General features: G+C 54.3%; 2 protein-coding genes and 1 long non-coding RNA gene across 5 annotated transcripts in view; 1 reads left to right on the top strand and 2 right to left on the bottom strand.

The window, feature by feature from the left end:
* Positions 1 to 5,791, bottom strand: part of LOC145505728 (uncharacterized) — a 20,561-nt gene extending 14,770 nt beyond the window's left edge. The window contains exon 1 of the long non-coding RNA XR_014053240.1: positions 5,500 to 5,791. This is a non-coding gene — a long non-coding RNA (uncharacterized LOC145505728). The remainder of the gene's footprint in view (positions 1 to 5,499) is intronic.
* Positions 5,543 to 11,631, top strand: C5H1orf174 (chromosome 5 C1orf174 homolog). Of its 2 annotated transcripts, XM_081488483.1 has the most exons (5): positions 5,543 to 5,670; positions 8,769 to 8,816; positions 9,297 to 9,407; positions 10,131 to 10,604; positions 11,026 to 11,631. In XM_081488483.1, exons 1-5 carry the CDS (start codon positions 5,656 to 5,658, stop codon positions 11,137 to 11,139), a joined length of 762 nt encoding a protein of 253 aa, XP_081344609.1. In that variant the 5' UTR covers positions 5,543 to 5,655; the 3' UTR covers positions 11,140 to 11,631. The 2 variants fall into 2 exon arrangements, with proteins under 2 accessions (XP_081344609.1, XP_081344610.1); XM_081488484.1 differs by lacking the exon at positions 8,769 to 8,816.
* Positions 11,447 to 27,665, bottom strand: DFFB (DNA fragmentation factor subunit beta). Of its 2 annotated transcripts, none has more exons than XM_081488482.1 (7): positions 27,302 to 27,665; positions 25,585 to 25,711; positions 22,563 to 22,751; positions 21,699 to 21,778; positions 20,466 to 20,636; positions 19,099 to 19,199; positions 11,447 to 15,123 (listed from the first exon to the last, which is right to left on the bottom strand). In XM_081488482.1, the coding sequence occupies exons 1-7, from the start codon at positions 27,422 to 27,424 to the stop codon at positions 14,889 to 14,891; spliced, it is 1,026 nt and encodes a 341-aa protein (XP_081344608.1). In that variant the 5' UTR covers positions 27,425 to 27,665; the 3' UTR covers positions 11,447 to 14,888. The 2 variants fall into 2 exon arrangements, with proteins under 2 accessions (XP_081344608.1, XP_081344607.1); XM_081488481.1 differs by having other exon boundaries at positions 22,563 to 22,801; positions 25,533 to 25,711; positions 27,302 to 27,527.

The following is a 27,665-nucleotide window of genomic DNA, read 5'->3' as shown; positions in this document are numbered from 1 at the left end:
CTCAAACTCATGTCCATTGAATTGGTGATTCCATCCAACTATCTCACCCTCTGTCGTCCCCTTCACCTCCTGCCCTCAGTCTTTCCCAGCATCAGGGTCTTTTCCAATGAGTCAGCTCTTTGCATCCAGCATCATCCAGCTTCCAGAAAGCCTTCCCTGGCCATCCTGCCTCCACAGAGACTGTTTTCTGCACAACACTGGTGGCCCTTTGGAACTTGTTGGCACATTCTCTGCTCACAAGAGGTATGTGCACCTCTTGTGAGCCCTGCGGGGCTCTGAGCCTACACCTCCTTGTCAACCTTCATGTCCTGAAGATGCCTGGTACCTGGTAGGACCTTGGCAAATTTGCATGTGATTTGACTTGTTCAAGGAATTAGACAGCTGCACGGCTGTAGCGCTGTTATTGTTCAACTGAGACAGGCAGGAGAGGTGAGCTACTAAGGAAACTGTCTTTCAGGTCAATCAGAACATTAAAAATCAGGCTGTGAGCTTTTTCTTTTTCCTAATCACTGCTGAAATTTATCACATTTTTTTCCTTTGTAGGCTTTTAGAAGAGTATTTTTAAGCTCACAGAAAAATTGAGGGGAATGCACAGAGACTTTCCACGTACCTCCCACCATCAGCATCCCCACCTGAGGGATGCATTTTTTACAATACGTGAACCTAGGCTGACATGTCATTATCACCCAAAGTCTACAGTTTACATTAGGCCTCACTCTCGGTTCTGTACATTCTATGGATTTGGGCAAGTTTATAATGATAACAGGGTTCCCTGGTGGCTCAGCTGGTAAAGAATCAGCCTGCAATGCAGGAGACGAGGATTCAACCCCTGGGTCAGAAAGATCCTCTGGAGAAGAGACAGGTTACCCACTCCAGTATTCTTGGGCTTCCTGGTGTCTCAGACGGTAAAAAAAATCCACCTGCAATGCGGGAGACCTGCGTTCAATCCCTGGGTTGGGAAGATCCTCTGGAGAAGGGAACGGCAAGCCACTCCAGTATTCTGGCCTGCAGAACTCCATGGACAGAGGAACCTGATGGGCTACAGAGTTCATGGGGTCATGAAGAGTCAGACACGATTGAGCAACTTCCACTTTCATAATGATATGGGCTTAGACGGTAAAGAATCCACCTGCAAAGCAGGAAATGTGGATTCAATCCCTGGGTCAAAAAGATCCCCTGGAGAAGGAAATGGTTACCCACTCAGTATTCTAGCCTGGAGAATTCCATGGACAGCAGAGCCTGCAGGCTACAAAGTCCATGGGGTCACAAAGAGTCAGACACGACTGAGGAACTAACACTTTTCACTTTTTTTTCATAATGACACATAGCCATCGTGATGATATTGTACAGAGTATTTTCAGAGCCCTAAAAATACTCTATGCTCTGCCTACTCATCTGTCCCCTCCCCAAGCCCCTGGCAACCACTCATCTTTTTACTGTCTCCATATCTCCATAGTTTTGCCTTTTCCAGAATGTTATATTGTTGGAACCACACAGTATGCAGCCTTTTCGGATTGGCTTCTTTCACTTGGTAAAATGCATTTAAGGGTCCTCCTTGTCTTTTCAAGGCTTGGGAGCACACTTCTTTTTAAACACTAAATAATATACTCCATTGTCTGGACGCACTGTAGTTTATTATCCATTCACCTCCTGAAGGACATCTTGGTTGCTTCCGGGTTTTAGCGATTGTGAATAAAACTGACATAAACATCGTGTGCAGACTGAGTGTAGACACAGGCTTTCAGCTCCTTTGGGTAACTACCAAGGAGCATGGTTGCTGGCTCGGATGCTAAGACTCTGTCTGGGTTTGTTGGAACCTGCCCAGCTGTTTTCCAGTGGCTGCACTGTGCTTCAATCCCTCCAGGAACGAATGAGAGTTCTTGCTGCTCCACGACCTCCTGAGAGCTTTTTTTTTTATCTTTCTTTTAAATATAAAGGGTCAGGGTATCAGAGACAACCCCTCATCATATAGGTCAGCATCTGTTGGGAGTAACTAGATACACTCCCGGTTAGGGGTGGCCTCAGTTAATGAATCGACGGACTGCTAATCAGTGGAAAATTCTCTTCTGATTTCTCGCCTGCCCTGTGGTGTTCATAAAATGCAGACACTGAGCTGTGGACACACAGGTGTTTCAGCAGTGAGACTGTGTCTTCAGTGAGAAGACAAAGTTTCCTCAGAATCTTTCATCCTCAGCTTCTTCTGATGTGTCATCACCACCATCCATCTTTTGTCCAGTGCTTCCCGAGTCCCCGCCAGCACGTCCCAGCCACAGGCCAGGATCCTAGGACGTCACTGTGAGCAGGACACAGTCCCTGCCTTCAGGGAGCTTGCAGTCCACCTGGGGGACCAACCACCAATGAGGACCAGCATCCTGCCATCATAAGACACTCCTCTCAGGGCCCCTAACCCTGAAAGGGCAGGGGGTACAGCTGTTGAGCAAGAAAAAGAGAGACCAAGGGCTCCAAGGAACCCAGAAGGATGCTCCGAGGCATGAATTTGGTTCTGTGTTCTCTGTGTGCCCTCCAGGACGGGTCACATCCTGACATGGCAGCTGGGGAAGTAGGGAGAGCAGAGTCCAAGCACGGCTCCTCCGCCAGGGCAGAGCCTCAGGAAGGGTGACCCTCTGCCCAGGAGGGGGCTTCTGCATGATTCCTCCTGGGGAACCTGAAAGGGGCTTGGGTCCTGGAGGAAGAGGTGACTCCTGATCCACTCCCACTCTCCAAGGAGACTTATCTGACCCCGTGTGGGTCTGACATCCCAGCTGCTGCCCCAGTGTGGCTTCTCCCTATGGGCTCTTGCTCCAACACAGACTGATGGGTCTTTGTGTGATTACTCCACCAGTGCCCAACCCCCTGTGGGGCCAAAACACTAAAAGGCAGACTCCGTATGAGCTCACTACCACTGCCACCCCAGGCCCAGCTTGGTGCTGGCCACGACAGGAGCTCAGCAGACACAAGTACAGGGGTGTGCCATGTGGTGCTCCAAGAGAGGGCAGAGCCAGCTGGCACTGTGTCCTGGAGCAAGAGTACATGATGCTAAAAAACAATCAGCAGACAGACTTCCTTGGTAGTCCAGTGGTTAAGATGCCGAGCTCCCAAAGCAAAGGGCACAGGTTCAATCCCTGGTCGGGGAACTAAGATCCCACATGCCCACATGGCATGACCAAAAAAAAAAACAAAACCCGATTAAAAGACTTAATTTGGGGGTTTGAGGGGAACATTTAGTAATGTCCCCCAAACAAGAAACTGAATCTGAGTTGAGGTTTAAGGAATGAATTTGCTGGACAAAATGGGTGGTAGCTGGAGAGAAATTTTTCCAGGTGGAAAGAACAGAGTATGCAGGGTGGGGGCAGACAGAGGAGTGGGGTGCACAGCAGAGCGGGAGGGGATGGGGCAGCAGGGCTAGATGAATCCAGATGAGGGGCAGTGGTGGGCAACCTCACAGGGTCTTCTATGCACTTATTCAACCAACACGGCTTGAGTAGCCGCTGAGTCAGGCATTGTGCTGGGCCATGCAGGTCAATTAGGACTGTCGGTCTCCATCCTAGAAGCAGTGAGGAAGAGGTGAAGAGCACTAGCAGAGGGGCAGGTCACCACGGATCTACAACCACTCTGGGTGCCCAGGCAAGAGAAGGGAGACCAGGGACAGTCATTGAATGACTCAGACGGTAAGGGCGGCCCTCAAGGTCAGGCCTGAGCTGAGCTGCTGGGCGGCTGGAAGTACCACTCACATAGACTGGGGGCAGGGGTGTGGTGAGGGAGGAGCTGAATGTGTCAGCAACAAGAGCCCAAGAGTGCCTTTGGGAGGTTAAACCAGGGTGACACTGAGAGGATGTGGCCCAGATCATCTCAACTGACATTAACCATAAACCACCTGCAGCCAAACGCTGGCTTGTGAGCATCAACCCCAGGTTAATGAGAACTCAGAGCACTTAAGGAGCCCAAAGTAAAACGATAGAACCCAGCTTATTATGAAACCCACGCCAGTGAAAATGGGACGTTCATGCTCAGTCCTGTCTGACTCGGTAACTCCATGGGATTTCCCAGGCAAGAACACTGAAGTGGGTTGCCATTTCCTTCTCCAAGGGATCTTCCCCACCCAGGGATCAAACCCCCATCTCTTGTGTCTCCCGGATTGGCAGGGGGAATTTTTACCACTGTGACATCTGGGAAGCCTGAAAATGGGACAGGTTAGGTATTTAACACTGTATCACTTTGCTTCTTTCTTAGCAGCTGACAGTGATTATGTTAGCTTCCTCTTCAAATGGATTTCCTGCCAGTCTGCATTAGTCTTTTTTCCCTTCCCTGTGCACCATGGGGAACAACTCGGTGAGAAGCAGCGGACTGGGAAGGAAGATGGACAGGCCAGGTGGGTTAGCTTGTGCAGGTGTGTGCAGTGTGTACCCTAGGACTTGATGCACTGCCGAAAGCAAAGCCCCACGTGCAGTCTATGGGAAGGGGCTCCCCCTAATTAACAAAAGGCAGATTTCTAAAGACGGGACAGTCTGCAGGGCTTTTTGGAGGATCCTGAGGGACCCTGCTTTTTATGTACTGAAAACGGGCATCGACTGTATTTCCAAGCTTCGAGGGTCATTCCGTCAGAGCAGAACATGATACCTTTGGAAGAGCCAGGAAACCACATGAGTGAAGGTCCCTCGAGCGGTACACACTTCAACCTTTACACTTTCAGTGGAAAATCTAATGTTTCTGATAAAACTGCCTGATGTAAATGTTCTCACCTGTTAGAATAGTAATAACAAAAGTACACAGCACTGTCGTTTATTCTGCGACCCTGATGAGCAGGTGGGAGGTTACCGGAAGAAGCGTCCCGCGGGCCCAGAGGCCGGTGTCTCCCAGCTCTGGAGGCCCGAGAACCCGGCGGACTTCAGCCTTGTCCGTGGACCTGGCCCCGTGACGCCGACGCCCGCGCCCGAGACCCGGGACCCAGAAGGCAGGTTCCCGCTCGTCGGCCGCCGCCAGGAGGTGCGGGCCAGCGCGGGGGGCTCCACCCAAGGGTGGCCGCCCCGGAGCTCGCGGCGGGAGAGGCCGCCGCCTTCCAAGCCCCCGCGGTCGGGCTCGCTGTGCAGCCCCGGGCCCGGCCCGCCCCGCACCCGGCGGCGGGCGGTGCGAACACGGCCGGGGACGGCCTCGGCGGGCCCACTTCCAGGGACTGTAGCATCGCGCCCGAAGCCCAGAAAGACAGGGCCGGCACCGGGGAAAATCAGCTGCCCGTCTCGCGTGGAAGAGACCACCGCGCAGAACCTTCCCGCCCACCTCCACGCACGTGGCCAGGGACAGCAACCAGGGTCCCTCAACCTGATCGCCGCCGCCCCACTTAAACGTGGCGACCGCAGAAACTACCAGGGAGGTGCCCCTTATAAGCATGGCCGCCGCCCCACTTAAACATGGCGGCTGGAGAAGTCGCAAGGGAGGAGCCCCTCACAAACATGGCCGTCTCCCCGCCCATACGTAAAACGCCGACTCTGTTGGGTCACATACCTGGGGACGCCGAGCTATGATTGGCCAGTCTTCTAGTGGCGTCACACGCCGCGGCGCGAGCGAAGGGTCGCCTGATCTCTTCTCCAGTGGAAAGCATTAGGCTGGGCGCTGGGCCTTGGCGGCGGGGCTGGGAGCGGCAGTGCGCCGCTCACACTCATGAGGAGCCGGAAGGTGAGGGTGGCGGAGGCCGGGTGGGAGCTGAGACTCAGCCGCAGGACGCCTCGGGCGGAGAGGGGGAGGGGTCTCCGCCTGTGTCGCGACCCCCGGAAGGGGTCTCCCAGGCCACGCCCCCCGGGAGGGGGGGTTCTCCCAGGCCACGCCCTTGGACCCTCACCTATACACACGCACACTCCCAGACACGCAGACGCACGTACCCTACGCCCCCTGGCTGGGGGGTTCTGAAAAGGACGTTCCCAGACCAGGTTCTGGGATGGGGGCTCCCTCTCCAGAGCTAGTCTGAACCCCCGATACTCTGACGCTGCCCGGCCCGAGGTCTATCAGACCAAGTTGGGGCACACGACGAGGGGTCCACCCCGGAGGGTGGGGAGATTTGAGGGGCACTAGTTCCTGGTACTGATTGCGGTCGGGCGGTCTAGGGCCCGGGACTGGATACGCCCTGCCTGGGGAGGTGTGCCTCCTGAGGATGGGAGCCGCACCTGGGCTCTCCTGATCTGCTCTCCTTCTTATTGTTTGTACCTTTGACTCAAAAGTGGGTCTCCTGAAGACCCCATGTGGATGGTGCTTTCCTAGTCTGACTTCCCTGACTGGTGATGGATTGTTTAGCTCCGCCGCTTGGGGAATCCTCCTGCAATGCAGTAGGCGCGGGTTCCATCCCTGAGTGGGTAAGATCCCCTGGAGGGAGGAAATGGCAGCACACTCCAATATTATTGCCTGGAGATCCCACGGACAGAGGAGCCTGGAAAGAGTCGGACACGACTGAGTGAGCTCTTGCTGCTTTCAAGATCTTCCATAGTCCTTGGACTTGCAGCATTTGTAGTGTTGCGTCGGAGAAGGCAATGGCACCCCACTCCAGTACTCTTGCCTGGAAAATCCCATGGACGGAGGAGCCTGGTAGGCTATAATCCATGGGGTCGCCAAGAGTCGGACACGACTGAGCGACTTTACTTTCACTTTTCCCATTCATGCACTGGAGAAGGAAACGGCAACCCACTCCAATATTCTTGCCTGGGGAACCCCAGGGATGGCGGAGCCCGGTGGGCTGCCGTCTATGGGGTCGCACAGAGTCGGACACGACTGAAGCGACTTAGCATCAGCAGCAGCAGCAGTGTTGCGTCTGATTATAGATCTCTTTGCGGTTATCCTACTTGAAATTCAGTTATTTGAGATTGCTGGGTTTGTACATTGTTCTTCAATAAACGTTTGGGACGTTTTCAGCCCTTATTTTTTCCAATATTTTTTCTACTCCTTTCTTCCTGGTACTCCCATTACATGTATGATGGTGCATTTAGTGGTCTCTGAGGCTCTCTTCATTCTATTTCATCCTTATTTCTCTTTGTTTTTCGGATTGTGTAATCTAGCAATCTGTCTTCAAGTTTTCTTATTCTTCTGGTCCATATCTATTCTTGAGCACCGCCCACCCCAAACTCACCGGTGAATTTTTAATTTCAGCTATTATAATTTTCAACTCCTGAGTTCCCATTTGGTTTTTTTATAATGTCTATTTTTTATTGATAATATCTATTTGATATGATGTCATTAAATCTTCTTTAATCATGGTTTCTCTTAGTTTTTGAACATGTTTAAAATGGCTAGTTTAAAGTTCTTTTCTGATAAATCCTGCATATGATCACTCTCACAGGCAGTTTCTCTTACCTGCTATTATTCTAGTGTTTGGGTCTGCATTCCTGTTTCTTTACATGCTTCCTAATTTTCTGTTGAAAACTGGACATTTGAGATACTATAGCAACTCTGAGTACTGTGTCCCCCATCCCCACCCTGAGTGGTAACAAGCCCTCTGAGGAGCGGTTGCACCCCAAGATTTTAAGGACTATGTAGAAAGCACCTAGACATGCTTTGCTGCTACTGGAGGGACTACACAGCCACATGCACCAGAACCGGACAGCAGAGTCTTGGCTCAGTGCCCCCACAAGCCACCAGGGCTTTCATGTGGTAACTCTGGTGATAGAGCAGGGAGAGGGGCTCCGATGAGTGTGTGACCCCAGCAGGGTCCTCTCCCGAGTCTGAAGTTGGGGTGCTGCTCCTTTTAAGGCTGTTCAGCACGAGCAGAACCTGAGCATCAACACTTGGGTGATGGCAGCTGTCACAAGGGCCAGTCCATCCCCCCTCCCCACCCTACCTTGAGAAAACCGGCGTGACCCGGGATTGATATATTTGGAGTTGGACTCTTAACGGTGAGACCCATTGGTGTCATGTCTGGGGATCCAAAGAGCTCCAGTACCACTGTCCTTTATGTCTCAGTGCAGAAAAGAATTCAGCAAGAGCAAAGTGATAGGTAAGAGGTGGTTATTAGAATGGATGCTTGTGTGGTTTGCGAGTGGGTGGAAGAGGGGGGTGCTGCACCCTGAGAACTTAGTAGGCTACAGTTTTATAATCAAAGGAAAAGTGGACAGGGGGAGAAGAACTTTGTCTTTTCTTGAGTAGACATTGTGCTTCCATCATCAGCTCCTCCTCCAGGCTGGGCAGGGGAGTTTTCTTGTCCCTACATGGTCAAGCAAGGTCCACAAATTATTGTTTTGTGTGTGCAGAGAGCACATCCTAGGGATCGTTACCTTATTGAGCTCACTGGGCAGGATGTGGGGCTCACGTCACCACTGTTTTATCGTTTGGGGGCATGTCTTATACTTCTGTCTCATGGTTTTGTTGCTAAGCAAGCCCGCTTTCTTGAGTAATCGCTAACTTAATGGGAGTCTCCAATATTTTTTCCATTTACAATCCCCTAGTGGGATTCTCCAGGCAAGGATACTGGAGTGGGTTGCCATGCCTTCCTCCCACCCAGGGATGGACCCTGTATCTCTTATGTCTAAGGCTCTGCGGGTGGCGACGGGGGTGGGGCAGTGCAGGGATGGGTGAGAAGCTGCTGTTAAAGGTTTCTCAAGGAGCTTCTGTGATTTCTGATTTCTCTTCTCCACTTTGGCACGTGCTGCCCCCCATCCAGCAGGTCTGTGTCCCAGGTCTCGGCTGCTGTGACCGGGGGCTGTCTAGCTTGTCCTCCACGACTCCCTCCTCCCTGTCACCCACCTCTCTCACTTTCAAGTTCTCACTTGAGCTTTCATGTGTTGTTTTCTAAGTGTCTTGGCACCATTCTGGAACAGAGAAAGCAGTTAGTGAAGAAGCAGGTGAGACTCGCATAAAGCCCGGTCTCATCTTCATTTTGACAGGTGTACGGGTTGTTGGCTCCAGGGAAGATGAGGGAGGCCCGGGCAGGAACTCCCTTGTCATCTTCGCTGCTTTTCTGAAAACCTAAAGTTACTCTTAAATAAAATGATTGTAAGCTTTATCGTTTTAATTAATCCGTTCCTTGTTACTAGAAGACTTAATTTGACTTCTGAGCGAGATGGCAGTAGGGTAGTTTGTCAGCATTGAGGTCTGTCCACCAGCAGCTGATGGGATTGGGACCCCTCCCCTGAGATTTCAAGGAGGGGGCATGGAAGGGTGTCTTTTGCTTTTTTCCCTTTTTACCAAGAACTCGGACACCCTGTAAAAGTTCGAGAACCTTCTGAGCAGGGACACAGGCTGCCGTCTTTCCACGGTCAATAAAAACATGGGGGTGGGAGGGGCCGTCTCCAGGTCTCTGACTGGCCTCTGGTCTGGCCCAGCTGGCAGGTGGAGTGCGGTCCTCAGCACGCCTCCGAGCCCGGAGCTGCTCAGCAGCATCAGCCTCAGCCCAGGACACCCACATCGCCACGTCTGCCCGGACAGTATGTCAGGTGAGCCTCACCCCTCGGAGACAGGACTGGACGGAGTGTCCACCTTCCCACGAGACACGTTGCGTTAGAAAGCCTGGAGTGAGGCGAACAGACCAGCATGAAGGTCATGGTGCTGGGACCGTGGGAGGACACACCTCAGGGCTTATGCTGCTCTCTGAGGGCAATGGGCTCAGCAGCCTCTGCTGGCCAGCCTGAGCGACGTGGGCCCAGGGTGTGCTGCTCCCCACTGCGGGCAGGCGGGGAGGGAGGGGCCCCGTGTCTGCCATCCAGGATCTTGCAGGCCTGGCAGCCAGGCAGCCCCAGCTCCTGGAGCTGCTCCCGGAGCCACAGCCTGGGGTCCAGCTGGACTGGGTCTCACAGCCTCACTGGCCCATATCTCCCAGGGCACTGCTCCTTAAAGCTGTCCCGTTCCTGCGCCGGGACACAGAGCTCTGTCTCCTAGGAGCCCACGTCCCAGCAGAGACAAATGGAAACTGGTTCTTGGGTTGTCATTTCACTTGTCACAACACCCTTCGGGGGGCAGCACTGGGCATGTCTGGACTCTCCCAGCCATCCGTCTAGACGCTAGGTGAAACCCTGTGCTCGAAGCTGTGGCTCCAGCAGGGACACTGTCAGCCAGGAGCAGGACGACCAGCCTCCAGGGTTGAGGCGTGTTAATTATATGCTGTCTGCTTCGTACACCAAGACACATCTGGTGTCCCCTTGCATGTTCTCTCCTGACAGACTCCCTCGTCACACAAAGCCACCGACAGGCGGACGTCCAAAAAGTTCAAGTATGACAAAGGTCATCTTGTTAAGTCAGAACTCCAGAAACACCGGAGTGACAGCGCTGCCACGCCCTCCGAGACCCCGGGTAAACACAAACCTCTGGTGCTGGCCGAGGACGGGGCATCGCTTCCAGGAAAGGAAGCTGGTGGCTCCGCTCCTCGGGGGACAGCTGGTCCCCTCCCGGGGCGCTGTGGAACCCAGAGCGATGCCAGCCCAGCAGAGACTGAGGACGAGCTGCCCCCACTGAGACATGGGGCCCCTGTGGGAGGAGAGTCCAACGGTGGCTGCCCCACTCGGGACGGGGCAGCGCTGGACCTGGAGCAGGGCCATGCAGCCCCACTGCTCATGGACAGCAGCGCCCTTCTGGACGACGACAGCAACCAGCCAATGCCTGTGAGCCGCTTCTTTGGAAACGTGGAGCTCATGCAGGTAAAGCTGGTGTCTCTCCCCACCCTGCCCCAGGACAGGCGTCCCCAGCAGACCACACACTTGGTCCTGACCTCGGTCCACACGTGTGCATGCTGCTCGGTGCGGATCACACACAGAACTGTCACTGGGGAGGAGAGAGCAAAACGTGCCAATTTGGGGCCCCACCCCCCCTAAGTCTGAGAACTGATGCCCTGGTGAGCGCAGGTGTGGGCAGGCCTGGCCGGTGTGAGTCTGGGCCCCGCTATGCAGTGGGAAGTCATGGCCGTGGCCTGTCGTTCTCTGGGCAGCTCCCCACAATTGCCCGGCTGGCTTCCACCTTTAACCCGGTGCCTCTCCTTCCCTCCATCATGCAGTGGGGAGTTGAGCCCACAATGGGGGCTGGAGCCAGGGGCCTTATGCCAGATGTTTTCTTCCCTCCAAGGACCTCCCGCCAGTGTCTTCCTCCTGCCCTTCCATGAGCAGACGCGAATTCAGGAAAATGCATTTCAGAGCCAAAGACGATGACGAGGATGACGCCAACGGTGCGGAAACATAGAGGATGAGAGACACGCTGATTCTCTGCACGTCAAGTACCATTGACAGTGATGATTTTGCAGATTACGGGGTTTATTCAAAACACGTCTCCCAAGAGGACGTGCTCATACTCAGCACTCAGTGCTGACCCCACAGGTGGGCAGTCCCTGTGGGAGACTGGTGCATGGGGGCTAAACGACCTCGGGTGTAAAGCTGCTGTTTCCACAATGATGTGTTTTCTCCCATCTCTGCACGCGGTGGTGGGTTGAGCCAGCTTCTCTCAAAAATGAGACACATCTCTGTCAAGAAAACTCTTTACTCAAGCTCTCTAGTGTTGATAACATGCAAGTTTATTTTCCATAATCAAAATTTGATCATTCTTATGACTGATTCAATGCCAGTTCTTAAAGAACTCATCTTTATTTCTGTACCCAAAGTTTATGTTTATCTTGGACATTTAGCAAAATCCATATAGAAAAGAAATAAAATATATTTTGAAAATGTTTTTAAGGAAGTTTTCTCTCCCTTGAGCTGTATTCCTTCAGTGAGAAAGCTTATTCTGTCCTGTCTTCTCTGCTCAAGGCTGGCTCGGCCCTTGGGCCCATTCAGCAGCTGGAGTGGGGGACCCTGGGTACAACCCCCCAAGCTGAGAGCACGGGACTGAGGACACAGCCCCTCTGGTGAGGCCATGGGGCCTCTGAGGTGGCAGGTGTTGAGTGCATCCCTCACCCGTGTAGTGGGAGGCCACTTTCTGACAAGGCCATGCTCTCTGTGGTGAGGAGTTGCCAGGCACCACTGCCCAGCTGAGCTAAACCGCCAGGGTCCTCGTGTCACGGGGCACCTGGGTCACATCCCTCCCAGTGGGTTCTGGAGAGGGACGGGGGCCTGCTTGGCAGCCACCACCTCCTATCATCAGCTGCTGGCAGAGGACACCAAGGCCAGGGACAAGGAGGGCGTCCAGGAGGAAACCTGTCCTGAGTAACCGGCACAGGAGGGGAGCGGCCTGCAGTCCCAGAAGCCGAGCTGCATTTTCATGAGAGAGCAGCAGTCTCGCTATTTCTGGGCTGGTAGACACTTCTGGTTCAGTCATGATGGCTGCTAGACCCCATCCTCCTCAGACATCCTATGAACCAAAGACATTTCTTAGGTAACATCATTTGGGAGCAAAATGTAGTTGAAGTGCCCAGTGAGGCTCCACACTGTCCCTGACAGTCCACAGTGCTGCCCCAAGGTGCCTGTGGCCGCAGTCACTGCATCCATGTGACCACTGGCCTGTCGGCAGCCGCGACGGCCCCTGCTCTGAATCGTTCTGTGATTTACTGATGACAAACTGCTTTAATAATGTTTTGATGATACTGCTTGTGAGGCACTTTGGCAGCAGCCAGGGAGAGTAATTTACAGAGATTCTGCAAGAATGACTGTTGTGACTGCAGTGCTGGGATGCCTGGGGGTCGACCAACCTGCTTCCGATTTCAGGGGATTTTATGTTTCACCCACACTGGCTCCCGGGAGAAGCGTCAACCCTGCAGGACATGTGCCTCCTTCCCACCAAAATGCAAAATGTTCCCTTCAGTCCTGGAAGCCCCAGCCCTGGCAGCTCGCAGTCCTTAGGGAACCTGGAGAGGCTCCTACCCAGCCACCCAGGCTGCCCTGTCAGCTCCAGGCAGCTTCTTAGACGTTCTGAGCCTTTCTATCTCTTAACCCACGGTAGATGGTACGGTGGGTCGTCCCGCCCACCTCCCTGGCGCCAGCTGGCTCCCCGAAGTCACATCTGTGGTCTCTTGTGGAGACTGGAGGGTCATGCTGACTGCAGGGAATGCCCTATGGACTCTGCTGGGTGTTGGAGGTGGCGGGTGGCGAGTCTGTGTCCCTGACTGATGGTCACTCCCCAGTGAGATGTCACCAGAGAAAACTCCAGGTGTCCCTGTGAAGAGGAGCTGGGACCAGTGCAACGTGTCTGGGGAACCTGTTCTGTACTCACACTTCTGAACAGCACAGAGAAAACACCCCAACAGGGCCAGCCCAGGGTGACAAGCAAAACAGGAGGAACGTGGATCAGGCCCAGGACAAATTAGTTTCAAAAAGCATATTAACAGTGCGTGTTAAATTGCTCTAATTGTGAGTAATCAGAGGGTGCATCCTGCCTAGGGTGTCTGGGGTAGGTAGAATAAGAAGGGGGGTCCTGAGAAAGCTCTGTGGAGCTGCTTTCCAGAAACGTCAGGAAGAGGCTGGAATGGGCGCAGCACAGGGCATTTGGGGGGTGGCAGGTGGTCAGTGGAGCTGGAGGGACCAGGGTCCCTGGGTGTGGTTAGGACTCCGCTGCACAGACAGGACCGCCGTGCTCTGGGGCGTCCGGCCCCTCCCACGTCCCCACTTCCCATCAGGCCAGGTCACCATGAGCTGACAAGAGCACTTCTCAAATCCCATACAGGACTGGCACTTTGCAACATGTTGTGGAGGGACTTCCCTGGTGGCCCACTGAGACTCGGAGTCCCCAGTGCAGGGGGCCCAGGTTCCAGCCCTGGTCAGGGAACTAGACCCCACATGCTGCAACTAAGACCCAGGGCAGCCAAATAAATACATTTTAAAAGTTCTTTAAAAAATAATAATAAAAAAATTAAGTGTGTGTATATTTCAGTGACGTAGATAGATTTGGGTCAGTTTTTTAAGTCGTTGACCCCTTATTTTTCTCCGTATTTTTGTCATTCTCAATAAGGGCAAACCTTTTTGACATGTCTATTTTTTAAAAATCTTTATTGCTTTTGTGATTATAAGTATAAAAATTTAAGTATTACAAAATGTGACTTTAAAATAAATTTTTTTAAATTATGAAATAAATGATCATTTCAAAATCTTTAAGTATCATAAAATGCATGGTTTAGAAAATTGGTCCTTTGTGATTCAATCGCACCCCACTCCATCCCCTAGGATTCCTGCTGTTCACATGCGGTGTGTCCCTTTGTGACAGCCTACATGCATGTGATACACATTCGTGTCACACTGGACATGGCCAAGCCACCTTCCTCGCCTATGTGTTTAACAGCCAGCTTCCCACATCTCACAAAATGCCTGCAACTGCTACAGTGTTTTGTATTACGTAGATGTGTCAGGTTGAATCATGAAATTAATCTGACCATTTCTGACCCATAAAAACAGCAATTCCCTATGGTTCAGCGTCATGCCACAATCAACTCTCCGGACATTTGGAAGGTTTCCCACTGTTTGCTGTTGGAAACAGTACAGCAGTGAATATCCTTGTATTTTACCTCAAAAGAGTCACAACTCTTTCAAGCATTTCAAAGAGTCGCGAGCAAGGGGTGCTGCATTTGTCTGGGAAGTGGAGGCCTGTGGAGCTAAGGTCTAAACTCACAAGTTCCCCAGAGCCCGCCCAAGTGACCAGGCAAGGGGGGAATCTACTTAACGGGGGACACTGCACTCACACGGGTGAAGCCTCAGGGCCGCCACTCCTGACCCCAAGCATCCCGGGAGCCCCCAGACTTGTCCTCTGGCAGCTGAGCTCGCAGAGGTCAGAAAACAGCTTCAGAAATGTGCTCCAACCAGAGTCTGTAGGACGATGTTTTCAAGTTTTTTCCAAGAATATTGGAGTGGCCAAAAAAACCGAGCACCTGAGACTTCGCTGGTGGTCCAGTGGTGAAGACTCTGCGCTCCCGATGCAGGGGGCATGGGTTCAACCCCTGGTCAAGAAGCTAAGGTCCCCCACGCTGCATGAAGTAGCACCTGTTGGAAGGATGCACTCACTCCCAGGCCGCGTCACAGGCGCTGGCGGGCAGGCCGCTTCCTCCGCGGTGCCACCGGGGTGCGGTAGACCCTGCCGGGGTCGCAGTGGAGTTTGTGGGTGGTCTTCTTGTGGCAGGCGATGTGGACTAACTTGAGGTTCTCCAGGGTGAAGAGCAGGCGGTAGAAGTACTCCCAGTCCACCTCTCTCCCCTCTGCGTCATGGACAGCCGCAGCCAGCGCAGGCACAACCACACGCTTCTTTTCTATTCTGTAAAGCAAGGTTAGGGACATCATCTTCTGTCGTCACAATGTCCCTGCCACCTGCCCCCGCCACCTGCCCCCGTTTAGTGAGCGCCTCGTCTTCTGCTAAACCACAGAGACGGGTGGACAAAGTGTCTACTCGGCTGACCCATCAAACAAGATTTGGCTGCTTCCAGGAGAGACAGGTGGAGAGGGTGAAGCTCTGCAGAGGAGCCGCCCTTGGACCATCACAGCCGCAGGGGGGTGGGCACTGGGAAAGGGCTCACCTGGCAGCCGCCGACACGCGCTGGGGACACCCCTTAACGGACTGACAAGGGCACCATCGCCGTACATGGCCCCCGCCCACCGGGCCAGCCACCCAGCCATCTCACGTTGTAAAAAGTAGATGGTGCGTAGTTAAAATACTGAGAAGTACACTGGAAAAAATAAGAATCAAGCATAGTCCCATCACATGAACAACAACATTCTGACTTCCTTGGCTCACACTTTATGTGCAAATTCACTAAAAAATTACAGGATGATATATGAACATTTTTTAAAATAGAACCTTACAAACAAAGCTACAGTCACCTCCAACTACAGCCTTTAATCTCACTTCCCAGAGACAATCCCTGTTAAAGGTCTGACATCTGCCTTTCCAGACCTCATCCTATAATCTTATCTGCAGACACGTGTGTCCATTTAAAACAACTATGACATCACTTTATGTGACCTGATTTCACGTATAAACAACAGTTCAAAAGACCTCAGGACACCCAGTGGAGAAGCTTATACACTGATGAGATGGGACTGGAAACAGCGAAGCTGGGGGCTGGGGGCTACCAAACTGGCACAGAGGGCCCTGTCCCCATGACACAGAAATGCTGAGCAACAATGAGTAAGTATCTGGGAATAAAAGAAAGAAGGTGGCTCCCTCTGTAGACACAGAAACCAAGGCTGGACCACAGGACTGCGCTGCACTCCACAGTCCACCAGGGTTCTAGTCCTGGTGGGGTCCCATGGGCCTTGAAAGCCAGGAAGGGTGGGGCTGAGACCCCCACCCTGGCCATTAGAGGAGGAACAGAGAAGCTGCCGAGGGTCCGGGTCTTTGGGAGGAGGAAGGAAAAGCCTCTGTATGAATTACCAACCCCCCCTAGTGGTTCTGTGGGTCAGCCTGGCCCACTCTCAGGGCTGTGCTCTGCTGGTGGGCTGGCTGGGGGCTGGCCTTTCTCCCCACAGGGTCTTCCATCCTCCCTGCAGGTCAGGTTGGGCTTCCTCGAGTGGTGATGATGGCATTCAAAGAGGACGTACCCATGTGCGAGCCCACACCAGGCCTCCCCGGCTCCCTGTCTGCTGGAGCAGGTGGCCAAATAGATGCAACGTGGGGTGGGAAGGAGGCTCAAGGTAAGGACACCCGCAACTGCTGTGCACAGGGCGCCATCAGCACCCTGTGAACCTCCAGTCATGTGGAAAACCAGGTCCCTCAGCCCACCTCTCACACAGACACACATCCAACTTCCACACATCCAACCACATACTGCTACAGGTGGTATGGGAGCCGGCAGCAAGGAATCAACATGCAGTTATCTGAGAGCCTCTGACTGAGCCTCACCAGACAAGTAAAGGACAGCAGCGGTCAGCTCAGATGGGACCATCTCAAGCCCATGGGAATAAGAGCAATAACATGGCCAGTGGGACAGCCCTCAGACCAAAGGTCATGTCAAGGTTGACAGGATGGGCTGGGAGCAGCAGATCAGGTTCGATCCAGCCATGTATATCTGAGGCCACATGGATCTGAGTCCATAAACACTCACACCACCACCATGCAGGCTCGGAGGATTCGTGAGTGACTGCGGCAGTGAACAGGCACCAGGAGAGGCAGCTGGGAGTCCGGCATCAACTGAAGACATATGCCTACCTCTACACCTGGTGGCTCAGACGGCAAAAAATCCGCCTGCAATGCGGGAGACACGGGTTCAATCCCTGGGTCAGGAAGATCCCCTAGAAGAGGAAACGGCTACCCACTCCAGTATTCTTGCCTGGAGAATCCCATGGACAGAGGAGCCTGGTGGGCTAGTGGAGCCTGGTGGGCTACATACAGTCCACAGGGTTGCAAAGAGTCAGACACAACTGAGCAACTAACACTAACACCAAACAGTTCACAGAGCAGCAATAAAATCGCGACGGAAATGACAGAGTCCTTAGACCCGAATAACAATACAGTTACCCAACTCACAGGAAGTGGCTAAAGTGGACACCAACCTGAAATGTGTATGTTAGAGGACAAGAGAGATGCAAAGTAACTGATAAGCAAGAAAAAACCTCCAAAATAGAAGGAACAAATGAAAAATAAAAGCCAGATGAATGAAGTTAAAGAAGAGGCCGAGGACGGCTCTGAAGGGAGGGAGGGAAGTGCTGGTTCCAGAAGGAAGACCTGTCACAACACGGGGCTCTGGGGGGGGGTTGCCCTTGGGGGACCGGCCCCATGCTCCTGGGGGCCCTGCTGCAGGGAGCAGGCCTCTGGGCCCAGAAGCCCGCCCACCTGAAGCCCACCTGGACCCCTGCCCCGCCACCCAGCCATCACTCCCAAGACAGGCTGCAACCTGGTGCACACACCCTCGTGGTGTGAGGGGGCCTGAGGGTGGGAGAGGAGGGCAGACTCTCCCAGAGCCCTGAAAAGGCCACCAACTGGGACAAGGAACCCGGCCTGCGCTGAGGCGACATCATCCAGGAGGGCGTACGGCGTATGCTGTATTGAGAGTCTGTTACTCCTCTGTGGTTCACTATTTAAACACATGGCTCGTGGCTTCAGCCCCACCAGAGGCGGGGTGGGCCTGCAGCCATATCTCAGGGAAAGAAGCCAATGTTTTCAGACCCTGGCTGCCTCCTGGTCAAAACCACATTTTAAATTAAAAGCCAGTATGTGTATCTATGTGGACATACATACATTTAGAGAAAGAGTGGAAATGTAACTGACGTGTTTCAGGAGACGTGACCCTGGCTCCAGTGTACAAGCCCAAACCGTAAAAACATACGCTCAAAGAATCAGTGTCCAGGATGTAGAAAGAATTCCCACAAATTAATTAGGAGACCAAAGCCAGACAGAAAACGAGCAGAGGCAGCGACAGCCACTTCACAGAACACGAATGGCCGACAAACACATGGACAGTCCACCTTCCTGGTAACCAGGTAAATGACCTGTGACCGGAGAAGCTGCTCCCCACCCAGCAGACAGGGAGCATGCAGAAGATCCGGACACCAAGGGGGGCAGGGCCAGGACCCAAGGATTCTCCACCCTGCAGAGCAACCCCAAGACTCGTAGGGGCAGATGAGGACACTAGGAGCCAGTGCCCCACACAGGTGAGAACCCAAGGATATCTTTATGGGCGGGCTCTGCCTGCAGGTTCCTCCATATCTGTGCCTCCTTCGTATCCATGGATTCAACCAACGTGGATGGAGAACTGTAGTATTTCCTAATGAAAAACTTGTGTGTAAGCGGACCCACGTGATTCAAACCCCATGTTGTTCAAGCGTCAACAAGAAAAGCATCTTGGTTAAAATAGTAAAATTTTCCATTTCTTTTTTGAATGAGCTAATGTACACATAAAAGCGATCCTGCCACCCAAGATGCACTCACACTGGCTAAAGCGGGAAACGCCCTGCCCATCACTGCCCAGTCCCCACACCCCCTGCCGTGGGACAGGCAGGGATCCCACCTGTGCCGAACTGACTGGGCCCTCGGCTGCCGACCACCAGCTTAGCCCACTGGTGGGAGCTGGGAGTGGGCAAGGGGACACGGAGGGTTGCACTGGTATGCATGGGGACCTGAGCCACTGCACTGAGTGACACCACCACGCAGGTGAGCAGTGGACATCCGTGGGTCTGTGATCCGTGAGCTGGGTGTGTGGAACACCAGGCAGCCATCAGTCCCGGAGGCCGGGCAGGGCCAGGCCAGCAGGCACTCTGCAGTCTGTGCCCACACCCCCCCACCCCGCGTGCTCACACGTGGTCCAGGTTCCAGGTGCTGAAGAGGACACGGCTCTCCCGGTTACTGTAGGGGTTGATGGAGTGTCTGGAGGTACAGTCATCCACGTCAAAAGGACCCTGAATGGAAGAGAAGAGGTGACGGCCACGAGGCCAAAGAGCTGCTCCTCCAGGTCAGAGATGCCCTAGTCGGGTGGTCAGGCCCTGTACACAGTCTGTGCTCAGGAGGTAGACACTCTGTCCTGGCATGGCACCCCGCTTCCTGGTGACCCCAGTGATGCACTGCATCTGCGGAGGGGACCAGCTAACCCGTCAGCCACCAGGAATGCCAGGCTCCCTACCGTGTACCTCCTGTGACCCCAGCCTTCCCCACACCACTTCATCACACGGATGCTCCCTTTCTGCCTCCAACATGGCATCCCGGCATTTCCCTGTTACCTGCACAGGCTGGGCCATGCAGACATGCTGAAGTGTCACCTCCGCCTGAAGCCCCAGCTGCACCCCACCCAGTGACCCGGCCGACACCCTGAGGGCCCTCACAGCCTCTCTGCAAGAAACCCACCACCCGACTCGCTCACAGGCCTTCAACACAGAGCCTGCCCAGGCTGGGGTGGAGGTGTTGGTCGCTGTCCCCGCCACACATACTGCCGGGCTCAGGTCACACTGCCCAGGAGGGAGTGGTCAGGTGAGAGTGACGTGAAGCCAGGTGGGAAGGAGCAGTGTCTGGGTGCTCGGGACATTACCCTTGGCAGGGGCTGCCTGGGGTGGGGACAGAGGCACAGGGGGCTATGGGGAGGAGACTGGCCCACTGCCAGTGGCGGGGGGGGGCTTTCACTGGAAATGCTACATGCAGCTCACGTCCACCCACACTCGGCCTGCAAACAGCTGTACACAGCAAGCGGTGCCCCTGTGCTGTCCCCACGGCTCAGAATGCTGCTGCCAGCTGACGCCGCCCTGCCAGGGCGCCAAGCTCTACCAGTGGCGAGATGTCACGTCCGGCCACGACCCTGAATCCAGGCGGGCTCTCCATCCGGGCTTTCCCACAGGGCAGACCACGCATCACCCACCACCCAAACAAATGCTTCCCTTCTCTGAGGCCAGGACAAGGTCTCTGCTTACAAGCAGTTGTGTCCTGACCCCTCGCTGCACGGGCATCACGGGAACTCGTCAGGAAAGCAGGTTCTCAGGCCCCAGGGAGCTGCTGAACAAAAACCCCAGGAGGGGCCCGGCCGTCCTCACGAGCCCTCCAGGGGTTCTGACACCACTGAAGTCTGGGAACCACTGGTGGGGCTGACCATTCTCTCACTCTGTGCAAGCTGGCACCCGAGGGCTGCCCCAGCTCACCAGGCCTTGGCCAGGGTGGCCCAGGAGATGCCCACGGCTCACCTGGCAGGAGAACCAGCCTTCGGGGGTGCAGAGCCGGCGACCGGCCTTTGCCCCTCGGTCAAAGTAGCTGCTGTTGTACTGGGCGGCTTGGAGCTTCTGCTGCATGGAGCCCACGAGCTGCAGGTACTCCTCACGAGCCTCTGCGCCCACCAGGGAGGCACCAGAGGTCACCTGGAGAGGCAGGGGCATCACAGAGCACTGGCCACATACCCTAAAACCCACTGCCACCTGGCTCCCAGTCCACTGAAAGCCATGGCCCTCAAAGACCCTGCCCCCTGGGGTCCCAGCAGGGCCCTGAGGTTGGGGGGTCTGAACCCTGCACCCTGGAGTCCCAGCAAGGCCCTGAGGTTAGAGGTTCTGGATCCTGCCCCCTGGAGTTCCAGCAGGGTCCTGAGGTCAGGGGGTCAGAGCTCACACCCACCATAACTGTCTGACTCTGGGAAGTTCCTCTGGGCCCATGAGACAGAGCTTTGGTCACAATCAGAAAAGAAGCTCAAGCTCCAGGCACACTGGCCACTCCGTCTCCCGAGCACTATCCGGTGCTTTGCAGCAAGAAACCGGAGAAGAAGAGTGCAGGTGAGAAGCGACCACCACATCACCACCCACTGGAGTGCAGGTGAGGACTCACACCCATGGGCCCACACTGAGCACCAGGCAGAAGCAAGGGGACCGCCTGGCCCAGTGGGAATGACAGCAGGACAGCAGATGGGTCATCACAGAATGGGGCTGGCACCCAGCGGGGTCTGTGAATGATGCCCTGGAGACACCCATCAGCCAGCGTGGGAAGAGCACTTCACCAGCAGAAGGAGCCTGAGGGTGGCCATGGTCAGCAGGGGTGGGAGCAGGGACAAGGGGGAGCTGGGTCAAGCCCCAGGGCGTCAGACACCCCAGCCCTGAGGTTTCTTTGTGCTCTCAACAGAGCACATGTGGGCAGTTCTGCACCACCAATGATAAACTCTAGTCCAAGACACGCAGCCAAGAGCAAAGTCAAGGAGTGGGGGCAGCGGGTGGTCTGCAAAGAACGGAACATGACACCCTCTGGCTGACGTCCGATCATGAGGTACAGGAGCAATGGCAGGGGGCTCCTGGGGTGAGCAACTCATTGCTGGCTCATGTTCACGTGCACCCACACCCGCACCAGCCCTCACTCCCCCGACATCCACGCCGGTCCTGGGAGCCAAGCCCCAGCGGCAGAACCGGCTTCCTAAACCTGCGCGGCACACAGGGACCTACCTCTCTCAGGTAGCTCCGGATCCGGCTCTCGCAGCTGTATCTCAGATAGCCAGACTTGCTTCTAAACCGGGACTCCAAGCCTGCCGGAAGGAGAGACAAGACGCCTGGAGCCTGGGGCTGTGATCTCCTGGGAGGGGCGGACAGGAGGGCTCTTGACTCGGCTCCATCTAGAAATGCTCTGATGGGGACCTGCTCCTTCTGCAAAGGAAGTCGTCTCCGGTCCACCAGCACAGAGCACCTCAAATGCCACCGGGGAGCCCCTTTCCCAAGGGGGCTGCCCCGCCTGGCTCAGAAGGCCAGTCCAAAAGGTGAGATAGGTCCAGGTGACTGGATAAAAAAGATATGGTCCACCCATGAGATGAAATATCATTCAGCCTTAAAGAGGAAGGGAATCCTGACACCTGCCTCCACACAATGAACCACAAAGAGGTTATGCTGCATGAAGAAGGAAGATGCATGAGCTCACTCACTCATACGAGGTCCCTGAAGAGTCAGATTCCAGGGACAGGAAGATGGGGGACCAGGGGCAGGGGAGAGATGGGGAGTGATGCCTACTGGGGACAGAGCCTCAGTTTGGGAGAATGAAAACCTCTGAGAACAGGTGGTGGGGCTGCTGCACAACATCGGGAATATATTCAATACCAGCGAAGAACTATGTGCCCAAAAATGTTGAAGATGGTGAATTTTACTTCACCACGATTGAAAAATAAAAATAAAATGGCCAACCTCAGAGCTGCCTGGACCCTGGCCCCATGCTTGGGAAACCCCTGGATCTGGGGACTGACGGAGATCCCAGGTCTCAGAGAGTCGGTCCCAGGGAAACCCTCTACGCCAGCTCCCTCCAGGCCAGAATCCATGAGGTACCTTCAAACCACGGCGGGTCCTCAGCCCTGGTCTCGGCCGTGATGTTTTCACTGACGGTGCCCAGCAGGTCGGCCAGCAGCTTCTGCCGCAGTGGGGCCCGCTCGTCCGAGAGCAGCTGCCGGGCGGCCTGGATGATGCCCGCGTGCGGCTCCTGGAACACGCTCAGGAAGCGGCTGATGTCACTCACGACTGCCACCGAAGGGGACAAACAGAGAGGCCACCAGGCTTTGGAGCACAGCCTCTGGGAAACCGCCTCTTTCCCTTGCCCTGACAGCCACCATCCCAGTGCTCCAGGCCTGGGGCCTGGCCCCCCACACTTAAGGTGGCAGTGCGGAGGACAGACGGGGAGGACAAGGAAAATGAAACACACCAAAGAGAGTTGCTGCCCTTCCCCCTTGGCCTCCCCTCCTCCAAGTGAAACCACCTGGTCTTGGGCCCATCCCTTCACTATCCAGCTGACTCCCCACCTTTCGACACGCACTCGAAAGCAGCAAGCCCTCCAGGCAAGCATGAGAAACTAAGGGCTTCATCCTATAAGCAGAAATCCAGACCCACACGAGGAACAAGCCCCATAGCCGCTTGGGTCATTTCAGGGATTGGGGCTGCTCGGAGATCAAACATCAGTGTGATCCACCCTCCACAGGCTAAGCAAGAAAAGCCATGTGATCACAGCAACTGGTGCAGAAAGACAGAGAAAATCTTCAAGATCTGCTGCTCCTGCTGCTGCTAAGTTGCTTCAGTCATGGCTGACTCTGTGCAACCCCATAGATGGAAGCCCACCAGGCTCCCCCATCCCTGGGATTCTCCAGGCAAGAGTACTGGAGTGGGGTGCCATTGCCTTCTCCATCTTCAAGACCTAGAGCTTGTCCAAAAATTCTCAGACTGAACCACAAAAGTATACGTACAGAAACATAAAGGGTGCTTCCCTGATGGCTCAGTGATAAAAAATCAACCTGCAATACAGGAGATGCAGGTTCAATCCCTGGGTTGGGAAGATCCCCTGAAGAAGGAAATGGCAACACACTCCAGTATTCTTGCCTGGAAAAGTCCATGGACAGAGGAGCCTGGTGGGGTATAGTCCATGGGTTCACCAAAAGCTGGACATGACTTAGCGACTAAAATAAGAACAAAGAAAGATAAAAAGGGACAAGTAGGACTTCATCAAAAGTAAAAACTTCTACTCCATGTATAAGACCTGGTTAAGAAAACAAAAAGACGAGCTGCAGGGAAACTATCTGCCAACCACACATCTGACAAAGACTCACGTCCAGAATGGACCAGGGGAATCCACAACACTCAAGCAGGAAAAATATCCAACTACACAACGGACAAAAGATACTTTTTGCGAGAAGGTTTACAGATGGTAAATCGGCCCAGGAGAAGATGGCCAACACCATCAGCTGGGAGGGACATGTGAATCCAGACACCACCACAGCCTGCCAAAGTGGCTAAAGCAGAAACAGTGACAAGGCCAAGGGCTAGTGAGGCCACAGGCGCCTGCTCCTGTCCTTGCTGCAGAAATAAGCCAGGATCGCAGCTCTGGAAAGCAGCGTGGGGTTCCTTCCTTTTCTTGGTAACAACGTTATTCAAATTTAATTCTCTAGAAGGATAAGGCCCGACAGAGGAAGGATGCTCGCCACACCATACATGTCACCTTCACTGCTGACAGCAGAATCCCAACCAAGGGCCGAAACCACATCCACGCTCCTGTCGGGCCTCTCTCTCTCCCCACCCTTTCAGCAGAGGGGGCAGGACAATCTCAGTCCTCGGAGCGCCACTGCCTTCCCACCGCACCTGAATCAGAAGCCCCTTTCTACAGGGGCCAGATGACCCTCTTGGGGGACATGCACACGCCTGGCCAGTGGCCTACGGCTCCATAGTAGCACCTGTCACCCAGCAAAGACTCCACTAAAAACCCACCTCCAAGGGCACTGGTTCCAGTAAGGCAGCGCCAACAGGAACCTGAGGATGGATAGGTGTCCACAAACCCGACAGAGATCAGACACTGAGCGGAGAGTCAGTCACCTGCCCGTCCCTTGGAAAACAGATTAAGGAAATGTTTACCGACTGAGACACAGGAAGTCGTTCAGACTTCTACACGAGTTAACTTGAATCTGATGCTGACTAGAACAGCCTGTTGTGGTAGATCATACATACAGTGTGCATCTGCCTTAATTATTAAAGAAAAGAGTGCACTGACCAGAAGTAAAGAAAGTCCATGTTAAAATTGGGGAATTCCCTAAAGATCTCGTGGTGAGGACTCAGCTCTCACTGCCAAGGGACCGTGGTTCAATCCCTGGTTAGGAAACTAAGATCCCACAAGCTGTGCAATGCAGCAAAATAAGTAAATAAAGATTAAATGCTCCTGTTCCCGGGACACCAGTGATGGTTACTCCTTCAATGGTCAAGACTCTCTGTTGGTGCCAAGGCCATGCTGATGCTCTGCACACATGCTGATCTGCTGTTTCTGAACCCTTAAAGGAATGCATCCCTGACTTGCTTAACAGTCTTTGTTCTGAAGACACAAAACTGTGCTGGAAACCCTGCTTCTCTGGAGCAGATCCTTGGAGTGATCTGAGAGACTGTCTTCTGGGCTACAGTTCTCAGTTTGGCTCAAATAAAACTTTTCTATTCTTATTATCGACTGTTTTTGATTATTTTGGTCAACAAAGCCCAGTAAACAGAATAACCTTGCTCTCTGGCTCTGCTTCTCCTGTAAAACTGGGCAGCCCCTGAACCCCAAAGCCCACCCTCTGCGCTTAGGAGTTACTAGGACACCTCAAATGAACATAAATAAAACTAAGGAATTTCCTAAAGAGACACATACAACAAACAACTGGACAGGTGGGCTCCTGGCCAAGAGGATGGACAACTATGCCATCTGAGTGAGCTCTGCCTCCGGGGGCTTCTTCCTTTAGGGTCCAGAGCCCTCCCTCCCAGGGCTGGCATCCCATAGTAGACCCTCTGCACCTCCACAACCACACCCATTTCCCCATCAGTCTCCAAGATCCCCAATACTTACAGCCCTGCCAGGTCTGGCCGGCAGTGAGAAGCACGAGCTCTGAGTTGTCAGGGGCACTCCGGAAGTAATCTCCAGTCAATTCCGTGCCATCCTCATAGAGACACAGGCGGGAACCAGGGACGGGGAGCTGGGGAGAAGAGGGAGGTGAGATCAGGGCAGGATGCTCACTTCCTGGGTCTCAGGGGGGCCCAATCTTGGGGTGGCCAGCTGAAGTCTTCCCATCTGCAGCCCTCACAGAGAACAAGAAGTAACCATGTTGTAAAGAATCCTGCCAGAGATGCAGTCTGCATGTATGGAGCACGTCCATCGAGGGCCCCTACTGTAGGTCGTTCTAAGACTTGGAAAGTCACAGAGATGAATATACACTGGTGACCATTTTGCAGGATTCACCACTCAGACCCTTTCAAACAGAGCTCCCCTAAGGCACTTTAAAATCCAAGCCTGTTTCCAAAAATGACGCTTGACTGCTTGCACTAAGCCTGTAAATGCATCCCCATCAATGAGGCACATGGCCTGACAGGTGTCAGCACGCAGTACCTACGGCTCAAGTCTCTTCCTGGCGCTGATTAATTAAGGAGAACCTTACTGAACAGGACTCACCACCTCTGTCTACAGAAGTGTGACCAGTTCACGGGACTGTGAACCTGCTGAGGTTTACTCCTTTGCCACACCACACTGATCCATTTCATAAGTTTTTATACCCAATTCCTTCCCTCCCCCCAAGTCATGCAAGTACACACACCCCCAGCGGTGGTCTAGGCCCAGTGGAGGAAGTTAAGACAACAAGGGTAGGAAGGATGGCTGAAATCCCTAGAACAGTAGTGCCTAAGGGCCATGAGAGGCCTCGGAGCCTGACCCTTCATGTTACACCAGGGAAACCAAGGCAGGGAGCATGTGAGCCATGAGCCACTGGGCACCAGAACCGGGTCCCCGGGCCTCAGGCCAGAGCTGCCCAGAGCCTGGCAGTTAGAAGGGAGGAGAGCCCTCCCAGTTCTCTACAAAGTCCCCCTTCTCTGACCTGGCCCAAGAGCCAGACAGGGCATTGGGGACTTCTCCACAGCACAGGAAATGAGGATCTCTGCAGCCCCAACGTCTCCCACATCCCTGGTTTGGGAGTACAAAAGCAGTGCCTCTTATTCTCCCCAGATATCTCCCAAGCAGGTGTGTTCCTGAGTGCAGGGGTAGAGGCTTCACTCACTCAAGCTGTCTGCTGAGACGCAGCACCAGGACCCAGAAGCCTGGAAGGACCCCAATCACAGCCCACCCCCTATCATACACACACCCCTCCCCGCAGTGCCCACACCATCAGAGGCTCAGCTAAGAGGCTTTGGGTGGACCTAGTACTGGGTTGGGTTTAAACACTGGCCTTTCCTTGGTCACTACAGCAGATTACTTAGTCCCTCGGTGCCTCAATTTCCTCATTTGTGAAATGCGGATGTTAGCACCCAATTCAGAGCAGGGCACCTGAACTCCACCAAAGCCCATGTAAGGAGCCAGGACGGAGCCCAAGGTCGGGCACGTGGCCATCGACAGTGGTCATGCTCAGGCTCTCTACCCAGAGACTGTGGACAGCGTCCCCTCCCACTGTCAGGACCCGGGGGCCTACTGTGTGGCTCGGGGCAGCCTGAGCTCGGCCAATCCCGACGCCGTAAAACGACGGGTCAGCACGGTCCCATCCTGCAAGTGGAGGCTCCCACCCCGCGGCCCCACGGGGCACCTGCAACTGTTGGCACCCCTTCCGCAGCACTTCCTCGCAGCTCCTGCCCGCCACCCCAAACTTCTTCTCGCTATGCAGGGATCGCAGCTTGAACGTCTTGGGCTTCCGGAGCACCGCCGACATCCTCAGAGACTCTGGCCCCGCGGGCGGCACCTGCTTGGCGGATCGCAGTGGTGTCCACTCCAGGTGGTCTCCACTGGGTGACTCAAGGCCGAGCGCCGCCCTCGGAAACTACATTACCCAGAAGGCCAGGAAAACGGCGGCGCGCCCAAGCCTTGTGCGCAGGCGTCGCCGCCGGAAACTTCATTACCCAGAAGGCCAGGAAAGCGGCGGCGCACCCCCACCTTGTGCGCAGGCGCAGCGC

Source organism: Giraffa tippelskirchi, chromosome 5, assembly GCF_054371585.1.
Source record: "Giraffa tippelskirchi isolate mGirTip1 chromosome 5, T2T-mGirTip1v1.2.pri, whole genome shotgun sequence".
Classification (NCBI taxonomy): Eukaryota; Metazoa; Chordata; class Mammalia; order Artiodactyla; family Giraffidae; genus Giraffa; species Giraffa tippelskirchi.
The sequence above is the reverse complement of the archived record's forward strand: the minus strand, read 5'-3'. Positions and strand labels throughout refer to the sequence as shown.

What these genes read in the sequence shown, in the direction of transcription:
- C5H1orf174 (XM_081488483.1), top strand. An exon ending in AGCAGTTAGTGAAGAAGCAG is followed by an intron (nt 8,817 to 9,296) that starts GTGAGACTCGCA and finishes GGTCTGGCCCAG; the next exon opens with CTGGCAGGTGGAGTGCGGTC. An exon ending in CTGCCCGGACAGTATGTCAG is followed by an intron (nt 9,408 to 10,130) that starts GTGAGCCTCACC and finishes CTCTCCTGACAG; the next exon opens with ACTCCCTCGTCACACAAAGC.
- DFFB (XM_081488481.1), bottom strand. Translation starts at nt 27,424, where the DNA reads ATGTCGGCGGTGCTCCGGAAGCCCAAGACGTTCAAGCTGCGATCCCTG. An exon ending in AGGGGTGCCAACAGTTGCAG is followed by an intron (nt 25,712 to 27,301) that starts GTGCCCCGTGGG and finishes TCTTCTCCCCAG; the next exon opens with CTCCCCGTCCCTGGTTCCCG. An exon ending in AAATGGGTGTGGTTGTGGAG is followed by an intron (nt 22,802 to 25,532) that starts GTGCAGAGGGTC and finishes GGTTTCCCAGAG; the next exon opens with GCTGTGCTCCAAAGCCTGGT.